The 14,475-nt window shown below is 28.6% G+C and overlaps 1 protein-coding gene across 1 annotated transcript; it reads left to right on the plus strand.

The window, feature by feature from the left end:
• Window positions 1-8,440: 8,440 nt before the first annotated feature.
• On the plus strand, window positions 8,441-9,177 carry LOC120119304 (uncharacterized protein At3g28850-like). The gene has a single exon (XM_039139125.1). It carries the CDS (start codon window positions 8,476-8,478, stop codon window positions 9,175-9,177), a length of 702 nt encoding a protein of 233 aa, XP_038995056.1. The 5' UTR covers window positions 8,441-8,475.
• Window positions 9,178-14,475: the final 5,298 nt, after the last annotated feature.

Here is a 14,475-nt window from a genome sequence, read left to right on the forward strand (position 1 = left end):
TATATTAAATCCTAATCCTGTTACATAAATTCAAAATTAATACATATATATCAATTATTCGAATCTATTAAATATTAGCATTTTTTTACATAATATTTTAGGTCAGGGATGACTCCTCCAATCTAGGGTCAGGGCATACCTAAGACCCAATTGGGATTTACATATGAATTTATAAATTGTCCACAAAGAGTGACTTCTAGGATTCGAACTTGACCTTACAAACTCAAATTTATGAAGCTCAATCAGTCCCAACACTCGTTAGCATTAAGTATTAGCATTTAACAAGTATACAAAAACTAAATAAAAAGTGGATACCTAAATTCGAATCCATTCATAAAATAAAGTGTATTTGAATACTTATTCAAATTTAATTATGCTATCCACAAAAGTAAAGTAAATTTGATATCTGAAGATTAATTTCTTCATCAGTTCTAAATTAACTAGTAATTAAAACTTTTAAATCGAAATATAATTCAAATATTTATAAATATTTGGGTGTGACATGGATTTTCATCCATATTACTTTATACCACGTTCACTTTATTTTGTTATCGTGACATGTTAATTTCATATGATAATAAAGTGAGATCTCACAGCATTTATAATTTTACATCAACATCATATAAAAACAACCTGACGCTGCACTTAGTTTAACATAGGATTTTAATTAAATTTTGTTATTACAAATATAACTGTGCAATTCTGCAACAAAAATAAATTAATAAATGATTGTTTAGTGCTTATTTTATTTTATTTTATATATATATATAAAAGAGCGAAGAAGAGAGGCAGTGCGTAGTGAATGATGCGCAACGGAAAGGTTAAATTTCCTTAGCTTTAAAGCTAAGGATGTTCCTGAGATACCACATCATTATCCAACCTTTTTATATGCATGCATTCTTATTTATTATATACGTTTGGTCCCTCAAATAATAAATTTGTATTTAAGTTTTTTTATTATAAGTTTATATAAAATGTTAGAATTAGATTATTTATTTTTGGGTCAATCATCGAAATTAGTTGTCAAAGAGTGTTGGTATAAGTGATTGGAATTCAAGAATTTGAGTTTTTAATATCAAGTTTGAATCTTACTACCGTCATTCTTGATGGACAATCTATAAATCTCAATTGAATCTTATGTATACTTTGACCCTGTACTGGGGAGTTACCCCTGGTCTAAACTTTTTTATAAAAAAATCATCGAAATTAATTAATAATATATTATTTTATTATTATATTTAAAAGTTAAGCATGCATGATAGACTTAAGACAAAAAAATTATAGAACTCTTATGTGGAATAATTTGTAACTTATAATAATAGAGGATTTAAAATTAATTTTGAGAATGAGCATATATATATATATATATATATATATATATATATATATATATATATATATATATATTTTGTATATATTAGAATTATATAATTTATTATTTTTTAATTTAAAATGATTTAATAAATTAAACTCTATATATTCAAAAATTCAATCAATTTACTTTCTGTGTTCTCCCAAATTGTTTGTTATTCCCTTGGAAATGTTATATTACATTTTAGTTTCTTAGAATTGCTTTTAATATCTTATACGACGTCGAATTATCTTAACAGGGCATTGTGCTTAATGTTCTGTGTGAACCATCAAACAAGGAAATTGATGAAAATTTTCCTATGAAAACTATTTTTCGACACACACTTAGAGAACATTAACTTTCAAAATTTTCCATTTCTTTTGCATTCAAAATTTTGTAAGTTTTCAAGCAGAATTTGCTTAACCATATAATTAACTAGTGGAAGGCTTTTACCAGTAACTTGTAATTGCTTTATGGTTGAATGCAATCATTCAATTGCTACCTTGATCGGATTGACTTATTTGATACGATAATATCACAATATAAGATTAAATTGATGAAACTATCATATATATATATGAAATATTAAATTAATTTAAATTAAAACTAATTAAACTAAGGTTGCTTTGGTTTAAGAAATTTAGGTGATGACATTTTACCTTTGTAATACCTTTTAGGTGATGCTGAACTAATTACACCAATCTTTAGCAATAAAGCAGTTAGCTCTTAAGTGTTGTCCACATTCTACATTCAGCAGTCCAATAGGAATGCGTCAACTAAATCATTGCCATGTATTTTATTCCAAACTTTGATTTGTATTCTTTCTGTTTATTTGTGTCCTAAGCATACTATTTTTATGCCGTAATTATGCTAAATAAGAGATTTGATTGTTTTGAGAATTATTTACTACACATGTAGAATTATGGATAAGGGATAATTCTATTCTCATAGTCGGTTTAAATCAGTAATGATGTCTCTTATCTTTAGTTTTGTTACTTTAGTTCTTGAATTCTTTGAATTTCATCGATATCATTTTCTAATCGACGAGAATTGTTATTAAACGTTATCATATTGATGTAACAATTTATGATATTTACTCGTGAACAATAATATGATAAAGATATTTAATTTATTTATTTAAAAAATTAAGAGCTTAATTATTTTTTTAAAAAACCCTCAATGACTTTTTTAATCTTTAAGTAAATAAAATTATTAAAAACATTAAGAGTTACTGATGTGACAAAGGATTTATTTGATATTTTTTAAAAGTTTCATGGATTATTTAATCTCAAAGTAAAAAAAAGAAACTGTTGAAATATTAAAAATTAAAAATATAAAAATATTATAATTTACTAAATAAAAACACTATTATAAATAAGGGTAAATTACACGTTTTGTAATTGAACTTTACTCTTTATCCTATTTTACTCACTATATTTTTTTTCAATTTACTCACTGAACTTTATAGATTGAATTTTTTTGTCATTCCATCGTTAAATAATTAAACAACATTAATACATGGCAACTTACATCAAAATGACTTCATTTTGAATTCTTTAAAAAAAAATAGACTAAACAATGTTGTTTTGATTAAAATACTATCATGTCATAACGTCGTTAATTATTTAACGATAAGGTGAATAAAAAAAATATAATATATAAAGTTAAGTGAGTAAATTGAAAAAAAAAACTAAAATTATGATGAGTAAAATAAGAGAGAGTAAAGTTCAATTACTAAACTTATAGTTTACCCTATAAATAATAGAGTTACAAAAATAATGTTAATAATTAATAATAAAATAATAGTAGTAAATAGTAGTAATGTCAAGTTATAAAAAACAAAATAATAAAAAACATTAAAAAATAATACTATGCTAAATAAAAAGAAAACAATGATAAATGGTAATAAAATAACTAATAAGAATAGTAATAATATATGAACTCATCAAGCGGTCTTAGTAATTAAAGAGAGTGTGTACTATCAATGATTAAAAAATATTATAAATAAATATTATATTGTAATAACTTTAAATTATTTAAAAATAAAGAATTATAATAATATAAAATAATAATTGGATAGAAGAAGTAATAAGAAAAGAGTATATCCAAAACCTAAAAGGTTGGACTCAACGACTAGGCTGGATGGGATGAAGTCCTGATCTTATTGGATGGGTCCTCTGTGATTGGGTTTATGGATCTCTTAAAAAGTCACTCCCATATCCCAAACACGGGACCCTTTCCCCCTTATCCAATTGAATCCTTCCCTTACGATGACTCTGTCTAGACCTATCTCAGCCGCACCTTATCCCTAAAATCCCAACAAACTTTTCAAACACAACCAAATCCTAGGATATCGAATTACTAGCCGACCAGAATCTCTCGTATTTCAACCCAGCCTTCAACTAAGCAATCATAAGGTACTATCCAAGACCATCGATACTATATATGATTGAGTATTGATATTTCTGCCTAATATCAATAAGAAGATTAGTGAAAAGTTTATTTTGTAATATTAATAAATCAATAGATATTAATAAATCAATATTTTTTTACCATAAGATAACAATTCTAATATCTATTTATTAATTTCATACTTATCAATTTAAAATTGTTCTATGTTTAATATTAAAAAATATTGATTTATTAATATCTATTGATTTATTAATTTAAAACAAGTAGAAAAAATTCTTAAAATTGCATTTATATAATGGTAAAAAAATATTGATTTATTAATATCTATTTATTAATTTCATACTTATCAATAGCACCTTATGAGATCCATAAAGACTACTCAAGCAAGTTCTATGTTTGAAATTTTAACTACCATTATATAAATGCACTTTTAAGAATTTTTTCTACTTGATTTCATGTATTTTTTTTTCTTTGATTTGGAATTTCTGATGTAACATATAAATGCTACCTACTTTTTCCCCATCTCTGAAGATGGCCTTATTGTTTATTTGTTTTATTTATTTATCTAGAATTTCCTTCTTAATTTGTGGGAAAGGTTCCTCGGGCTTCTGCTAGCGCTGTTGCATTTGGCACGGGACTACTTAGTGGAAAAGGAAGCCCGGGTCCAGGTCGTCATCGAGCTTTTGCTGTTACAAGTGAGTCGAGCAATTGACACAATCCTGAGGTTTTTTTTATTGTTGTCAAACCTACAAGGTGTGGAGAATGACCCTTATCATTTAAGCACCAACACAATCATAGTTAATGCATTTATGTGTTTCTAATTTCTTTTTTCATATTGCTATGATGCAAGAAAATGTTCTGAGATTTTAAGTTGGCTAAACATTCATTTTGTTGTATTCCTAATTGTTTCATACATCTTATACATGATCGGCACCTTTATCTTTTAGAATTATCTAACCATTAACTTTTGCATAATGATTCATTTTTTCTGTAATTTAATTGATTTCCCTTTTCTATTCGCTTATTTAAACTGATATATGAGTGCAGGAAGTTAGGAGGAGCCAAGAGCCTGCTTTTGATAAGCTGAAAGAGCCTATCCTTACTGAGATAACCTCTTCATTAGCTAAGCGGTATGAGTTCAATTTTACAAGACAGGATATATCCTCTCTCTGGTTTCGGTGTAAACAGGTACTCATCTTCTTTCCATGTAAATTTGTAGTTCTTACCCTGTTAGAAATCTGGAAGCTCTAATATTTGATCAATTGAAATTTTTGTTGTATTTTATGGTCTTTGATTTTCAATATGGTAGGAAGCATCCTTGTTGGATAGAACTGATCAAGCTTGCAGTATTAAGATAAACACCATGTTTGTTTAGATTACTGTCTTTGTTACTTAAATATTCTGGGAAAGTGAAACATGATCCTTACTTTGATGGAAGCGTTTCATTCATCCTGCTATTTCTCATGCTAATTGAACAGTACATTCAGTTAGTCTTGTTATCTCCCATGCTTTATACCTTCAAAAGCTGTCTAAATGTTTAGGTTGCCTTGCTGGAGTGGATGGATGATCTTCAAATGTTCATAGTAAAGGGTTACGGTAAATCATTAAATTATAGAATGGGAGTGCCCTTGCTTAAAGATGTCGTGCAATCCTGGACGAAGCTATCAAGGCTAAAGAAGGTAATATTTGTATGAAATTTTGGTTGTGCAGTCTTTATATGTCAATGAGTATTCTTGAATTACCTTTAAATTGTTCTCTTACTTTATCCTACTGAAGCTGTTCTCTCTTGTTATTGCAAGGGCAGAATCATTCACATTTTCAACCATCATGTTATACCATCGGAGCATATCTATTACATAATTAATTGCCTTTTCTAACTTTTCCTTGCAAGTTTTTATTCTAGAATCTAGAGAATAAAATAGGTTTCGTGAAATGGGCCTCCCCTTATATTGTCAGAAAGGGTGTTACTCTGGTAAATATTTGGGAAAGGATATCAAATCAGTATTTTTCGGTGATGTTTAGATAAAATTATCACAGTTTAGGGCATCAATAATCATGTAAAAAAATTTATGTCATCATAGTGACAAGAAGATCAATCGACATCATTGTGATCTTAAAATTTAAATGTACATTGGCATAATTAAAATAAAAATCGAGTGCTATAATTTGAAAAATTAAAAGTTCAGTAGTATAAAACGTATACCACTTAAAGTTTAATGACATCTGATTTAATTTATCTTAATTTTAATTAGTATAGTGTTTTTTTATTAAAACTAGCGTAATATACATGTTTTATCGGAGTTTAATTCGATTTATTTAATGATATAATTTTATAAAACTTACGATATTGTACACGGATTATTTTTATTTGTCTCACATTATTGTTTGTATTTAGAAATTATGTAAATACTTTATTTCTAAAATTTTTATGTTTTGATTTATCAATGAAATAATCACGACGACTTATTTTTTGTATATAGTAACAAATAAAATAAGATCAAATATGTCACAAGAGTCAATATATATATTCTTCAGTTTTAAGGTTTCATTCTGATTAATATGGATCGATATTTATAGTTTTTAATATATTATATGAAATGGGTTACTAAGAAAAACATATTAGGGATTAGATGAGTTAGTGGAACAAATATAATGAAAATTAGATGGGTTACTCATACATATATATAATAAAAATAAATTAAAGGGGTAACGAATTCATATAAATGATGAAACGATAATAATTATAATTTTATAAATTATGAGATAAGAATAATTTTATATTTTATATTTACACCATATCTCAAGATAAAAATAATTTTAAATTTTGTATATGAATGAAAATTAAAATTATTAACATGAATAGGCGTGGGAACATTATCCTCATATTCACCCTACCCGATTGACATCCTTAAACATGACTGCTCAAGGGGGGTGTTAGTAGATTATAGATAAATATTTTATGAGAAATACCTTTAACGTTATAGTTATAGTTATCTTTATCTAGTTGTTAAATATATTTATGATAATAGTTAGATATATAATGTTATACCTCATAGTTATCTATATATATTTGTACTAACTTGTGATGAAGTAAAATATTAAATCATGCCAATTTAAAATATAGAAATAAATCTTAAATTTAGATATAATAAATTTATAAAAGAATCAGAATCGTAATTTAACTTAAAATAGTTACGTAGCTTACATTTAGATAAGTTTTCATGATTGTTAGAAGATTAAACGGATTGGTTGAGATGAGAATCAATGATGATGCAGTTAAATTAAGAACGAGGATAAATCATAAATGGCCTGAACGGGTGAAAATGGGTAAGTTACATAAATGGTCATCAAACTTTTAGGAACTTGCATTTTGGTCACCAAACTTGTAGGGGCTTGCAATACATTCACTGAACTTTTACTACGTTTTCAATAAGGTCTCTGATGAGGTATGTTACTTCTATTTTTCAGCTTAATAAAAATTATAAAAAAAAATATTCCCAAACGACGTCGTATAAAATTTAGGAAAAGTTAAAAGGGTTTAAAATTCTTTCATCGATCAAATGACTTGGATAAATTAAGTTTAATTTAACTTTTCTAGTTTGAACTTTTTTTCTAGATTATCGACTGTTGGTGGATGAAAATGAGGGAGAGAAGGACTTGAAACAACAAACATAAGAAAAAAAATAGAATCCATAAATCCTAAATTACCTCGTTCTTAACCCGACATAACCAGATACAACAAAACCCCCAAACAAACCACCCAAATCACTAGCTCAAACCTTCTTCCCCTCTCCATGGCTCCCATCTTTCTTAGCAAACCAACAATAACAATACGTGCACCTGAACTCAATGGGGGATTATACCAAATAAAAAATACAATTTCTTCTAAATACACACCCATGGTTAACGTACCCAAAGAACCTTATTCTAATATTATTATTCATCTAAGTTGTGTGTAAGGTAGTTGACATTCCACAAAAAAACATGTCGGAATTGTACTTGGTTTCTCCATTGCCAGCTTCATTGATCAAACAAAGAGAATAAGAGAGGAAAATTTGATTTTTAGGGTTTTCAATCAATTTTGAGTGATGACATTTTTTTATTAAACTGAAATGGATTAAAAAGATTATTTTATTAAGCTGAAAATAACAACAACATGACACGTCAAATAAAATTAACGGAATGTAACATCAATGACCTTATTGAAAAGAACTAAAAGTTCAGTGATTGTATTGCAAGTTTTAAAAGTTGGGTGACCAAAATGCAAGTAGCCTAAACGTTCAATGACCATTTATATAGTTTACCCGGTAAAAGTAATTGAAAATTTAAAAACAACAATTCAATATGTTAAACCAAATTTTTAGAATTTTTAAATTTAAATTATTTAATCATTATTAAGTTAATAATTTAATTGAATAAATTAATAATTAATAATTAATAATCTAGCCTATTATACCACCTATTAGATTTTTACAATATTATAAATAATTAGCTATAAAGGATCATTTATATTAATTTTGCATCAAATTCTAATATATTTCAAAAGAGGCATCAATCATAAATCCCTTAATCTCTGCCTTACCTCAACCAAATCTGTCATTGCCTTAATAGCAATTAAATCCAAAATTAACTTATATTTATACTCTTTAATTTCCATCTTAATCCCTCAAATCCTCCCCCTTCCTTTTCTTCTTCTTCCATTCCTTCCCAGAATGTTCCCCAAATGGCTGAAATCACCAAAGACAAACAGTGGAAACTCCAAACCAAAATCTCCACATTTCTCCTCCACTTCATTCAAGGACATCAACTCCGTCCTCAAAGAAGACGAGCCCTTCCGCTCCTACCCCTCCGTTTTCCACCGCTTCAAGCTCTCCACCTCCCTCCTCCGCTCCTTATCGGCGAAGAAGGCGGAAAACGGCCACCACTCCGATGAGCGTGTCGTGCTTTACTTCACCAGCCTCCGCGTGGTCCGCAAGACGTTCGAGGACTGCAAGACCGTCACATCGATCCTGCACGGATACGGCGTGCCGATCGACGGGCGAGATTTGTCATTGGACTCGGATTCCGTCGTCGAGTTGCAGAGGATCGTCGACCGGAACGAGATGAAGAGGTCTGCGTTACCGTTGGTTTTTATCGGCGGGAAATACATCGGTGGGGGCGAGGAAATCAAGCGGTTACATGAGTGTGGGGAACTGAAGAAGCTGATTGGTCGGTCACCTATTATTGTAGGGTCCAGTGTCTGTGATATATGTGGAGGGCTGAGATTCGTTCTTTGTCGTGAGTGTAATGGTAGCCATAAGATCTATTGTGAGAAATCTGGGTTTCGAACTTGTAACGAGTGTAACGTAAACGGTCTCGTTAGGTGCCCGTCTTGTGGCCCCGGTCACCATCGAATGGCCTACTGTTTTTCTTAGTTTAAGCATAACTAAATAATTTAAATTAAAAAAAATAAAATTAAAAAAAGACTTCAAGTTGTAAGATTTATTTATTTGTGATGACTGGTAGTGATTTTCTCATGATAAGAACCGTGTGACTTATATCAAAGTTAAATAAGAACATTTTGTATGTTGATATATAAGATATATTTATTCGTACGAATTAAGTGACTTTAATGATTAAAGGGATGAGTGTCATTTTTAAAGTTTCGAGTTCGAAAAAAACATATACAAGTGTATTTTAGTGTTCATTGTTAGATGATTGATAATCTTTTGAATATATATTTATCTTGTAACCACTCAGACTAATAAAATAAAATGATATATTAATTGATATGATTTGATATGGTACTATGAATGACATTAAATTACATACCTTAACTTTTGTATTTTTATTTCAAGAAGAATAGGAAATGGTAACAACTTTCCATATTTTCAAAAATTGTCAAAAAAGGATTGTAATTTGGGCTAAATCTGTTTGTTTTGTCAAATTGAAGTCAAAATGTAAATAAATGAAAAGCTTGGCACAAATATGACATTTAGTTATGATTCAAGACGATTTAAAAATTTTCGGGTGATTTTGTGAATAAGAGAGTTTTAGGATCATAGTGATTAAATCTCAAATTTTAGAATTTTGTGAGAATAACGGTTCTTAAATAAATAGGTAATAGAATAATGTTTTTTTATTAATCTGGGTAGGTACAACGCAATATATGTTCAAAGATAACTCTCAATCTTTTGACATTAAACGCTCACATCTCCGGCATTCATGCTGCTCTAACACGAGTCCTAAAAGAATATTTTTTTACCAATGAGGTTACTTGATTCGTGCTAATATAATAATTTAATTATAAAGGAAAGATAATAGTAGGTATGAAATACAATATTATTGTAAAAGATTTTATTATTATATTAGATTGTATGAGATTTTAAAGATAAAAATGAATGGCATGAACCAAACTACCTTCGTAATTAAAGGGATAGTTGTTATTTCTAGAAGTCTCGTAATCCATAGTATTTGGGCATTCATTGTTGAATGATTGATAGTCTCTAGAACATATACTACCACTTATAATAATCTTATATTAATAAAAATAAATAAATGAAAAATTTCATCACTTTCTTTTCGCTTCATCTTCTCCAACGTGGGAATTCATGGCTTAGTAAATGTTTGGATCTTTGGTGATTTTTGCATCAAAAATTGGTTTTTTTTTTTTTTTTTGCTATTCAAGTTGGTCATTTCATCATTTGGAGTAAATTGAAAATTAAGAAAGAAAATGATAAAATCAAAGATAAGTTAAGGTTTTAAGTTTGAGAAGAAGAATAGATTTTTATGTTAGTGAAGCATCTTCCATATGTTTTTTAACGTATCAAGAGATTTTGACATGAATTTATAATAACATGTTCTATACACGTATTGAATTGAAGCTTTCAGAAGTGATTTATAAAAGAATTCTTCCAAAACTAAAGAGCAAACTAGTCGAGTAAAGTGGAAAAATTCACTTTTGATATGATTTTACAAGCTTGATTTGAAGGTGGGTACATTTTTAAGAACACTTGCTATTATGTGTTGATTTGAGAATGTGATTAACTTTTTTTATACTGATTATATATATATGTCTGTGATCTTTTAGATAAAGGTTGATCCATAAAAATTATAGATGTAAAAGGGTATGAGATATATGTAGTTGAAAAGCATGTTATATGATTTATAACAAACTATGAGAATTTGATATGATATGATGTTACTGGACTAAATGAAATATTATGGTCATGGTTTGTGATAATGATTGTCTTTAAGATTATATGAACAAAACAAACATGCTAAATAATGTGGTTAATGAATATGTTGGTAAACATGACCTAATAAGTAAGTGGATTTTGTTAGTTATAATAGATTAGTCATAGGGGCCGTGTATTATATTGTTCACGCTTCGGGATTACATTGTTTATTCTTTGAGATTATGTTATCTACTTGCATACCTATTAGAGGGTTTACACTTGAAGAGGTCAATTAAAATGAATAATGATAATATATAATGAAATTTAATATGAATGTTATGTTTGAGTTATTGCTTTTCTAAGCATGTTTTATATAATTATTTTTTGGTAAACTACACAAATTATCATTAATATTTGAGTATGTTTTTTAACCATTACACTGATAGCTTTCTTAAATATATGTTGATTGTGCCTGAAGCATATCATAAAGGAGAAGGTTTGGTGAACTATTAAACTTCACTGTTAGTGCAGATCAATTAGGGATTCAGGGTGGGCACGTAATTCAATTTTTTTAAATAATTACATATTTTAATAGTTGTGCTACACTAAAATTTTAGTTTTGCACATCGCGTATAAAAATTTTATGTGATTAATATATATGTATTCATCCTAAAAAATATTTATGGATTCACTACTATTCATAGTCGATATTACTCTTATAAAACTTTGGCTAACCATTCACAAGGTTATTTACATGAATTCTTATCAGGTGGCAGTTTTGCTCTCTACTCGCTGCCAAGGGAAAAGCATGAACTTCATCACCATAGTCCACCTCGTTGTTAACTCATAAGTTCATGTCTATGCCAACTCAACCAGTCAAATAAGCAAATAACCAAACTAAAAAGAGTTCTGAAACTATAGGAAAAAAAGGTTATAATGAATCAAACCTTCTTGACCCGATGCAATTGAAACAGAAGCCTAAAGAGATTCTTCAAGAAAGAAATGTTAAACAATTGATAGATAACAAGTCTCATGAGGGATCCAGTATTGTTTCTTCATGTGCCAGACACAGGCGGGGAGTAGATTGAGACCGGGTGTCGGGTCTAGAGGATGAGTACGTACGAGGTGAGTGATGTAAGAGAGAGAAGTGAGAGAAACATAAAGAGAGTGAAGATAAAAGAGAATGGTTCAGTTTTTAGCAATCATGGTCTAAAGATGCCAAAAAAAAAGTTAATTAACTTGACACATCAATATTCTGTTACCGTGGTTAACGGTGAGTGAATAATTTGTTATAAATCGATAACGTTTATGATTGATTTGTTAATATTAGTGACCAATTTATTACTTTTAAAATTTCAATAGGGAAGATAAAAATTATTCAAACATTAGTGACTATTTGTGCAATTTACCCTTAGTTTTAAAAAAATGTTTTAATATTCATATCGCTGAGTTTAAGGTTTAACGTGCGACGAAAGTTAATTATTTTGGACTAAATCAAATCTCTAGCAAACTCATACATTTTCTCTCTACTATATTTCAATTGTAATAGCATGAGGCAGGGGGCATGCTCACCTTTGAATCTATTCAACGTAATAGAATGTTTGCAGTTTAAGGCAGAGCCGCATGACTTTGACCACTTCATTTATCACATCCAAAATTATTAACAATATATATTAACGTTATGGTATGATACCATATATTTTTTATTTTAAAATTTTATAAATAAAAATTAGATTCAATTTTATATTAATAAATATGATGGAATACGAATTATAGAATAATAAAGCAAAGTTCAGCATTAATGGACTTTTCAAATGACAAAATCTAGTCGTGATTACTATAAAAAAAACGTTCAAATTTTTTTATTAGAAAACAACAACGTTTTAGGTGGCCATCTTTCTTCTTCAATTCTGTACATGTACGTGTGTCGATATATATATTTATTATTACAGATAACAACGATGAATAAACGATTACAAGCAAATAAAAAGTTATGATAATAAAATATAGATTTATATAACAAAAATTAAATGAAAAAATATCAAGTCAACTGTTGGTTTGACCATCATCGGTTATTGTTACTGACGACATATGAGTTCTAAATTTTTTTCTCCAAACTCGTTTTACCTCCTTAATGTGAATATGATGCTTGTTTAATAAAAAACACAATAAACTTCATGAACCTAGCATTAAACGTTTTGATTTCTTGTTCTGGGATCTTCATTGCCTACCTATGGATGGAGACTAAATAGAGATATATTGCTCCTCGCTACAATAGGGGTCTTCAGATGAAAGATTTGGGGGCCAGATATCCACCAAAGTCAAAGGTAAGCTTCTTCATTTCTCTTTTTCTATTTTTTTTTTATTTGAACCGATTCAGTTAAAAAATTTAAGCGTGTTATCAGCAAGAATCAGAGGTCGCTGTCTTCATTTTTACATGTGCTGGTTATGGGACTGATTTGATGATTGGTTCAGCAATAGTGGTTGAAACAAATGCATGAGATGAGAGGATGTTCGACTATTTTTTGGTTTGGGATGAGGACGAAAAGTAACAAAGGGAAACCGGTGTAGATAATGAAATTGTAGGGATGAAATGAGAAAAAAGAAGTTTAAAAACACATCATATTATTTGTGATTTTACGATGGAATGATTAAAATATAAAAGTTAATTAATCAAATTAAAAGTTTTTAAAATTTAATAAATAAAATAAGAATGAGATTAAAATTGAATAAATAAAATTTATAATTTATCCAATATAATTAGATTCAGTTTTCTGTTGATAAATAAGAATTGTAGAAGAATAAAGCAAAGTTTAGCACTAATGGACTTATCAAACGACAAAGTCTGTTGTTGATTTATTATGAAAGGAAACATTCAAAAATTATATACTAGATGACATGCATTTTTATGATGGCAAAATAAAATAGCTTTAATCTCAATGAAAGAAACAAAAATAAGAGTAGAATAGTGAGAGTAAGGGTCGATCCAAAGTACTATGAGTCTAATAATCTTCTTGCTTGTGACCTGACTTGGGACGTGACTTGTGAAGAGAATTTAAGGGGGATTTTGGAGAATTGATACGTAGTGAAAAGAAAAATAAAAAGATTGAAAGATGAATTGAAAAGGAAACAAGAAAGATAAAGTAGAAAGTTCAATTGATTGAAACATATTAAAATGAAGCAAGTAAATTAAGAGAGTAAAATTCAATTGTAAAAATTAGCCTTGGCTAAAGCTTTTGTCTCGATTTTAAATCGATCATTGAAAAGGATTTTACTTCCGGGCTCACGACGGTTACAATCTATAGGGTCCAACCCTTATAACTTGATTTTCTCTCCAATAAATCAAGAATCTAAAATCTATTTTTAGATCTCAACTCTTTGTGAGTTAATAGCATCTATCTTATATTAATTCAATGCTTTTAAAATTTGGAAAAATCCGACTCGAATTTTATCGTCTCAACTGAAAATCTAACCCGATTTCAATTCCTCATATCAGACCGTCGTTAAGTTGTACATAGAAAGTCAAATGTGCCACAAGCCGATCATTCCTCCCAA

This window comes from Hibiscus syriacus, unplaced genomic scaffold (assembly GCF_006381635.1).
Source record: "Hibiscus syriacus cultivar Baekdansim isolate YM2019G1 unplaced genomic scaffold, ASM638163v2 tig00110332_pilon, whole genome shotgun sequence".
Classification (NCBI taxonomy): domain Eukaryota; kingdom Viridiplantae; phylum Streptophyta; class Magnoliopsida; order Malvales; family Malvaceae; genus Hibiscus; species Hibiscus syriacus.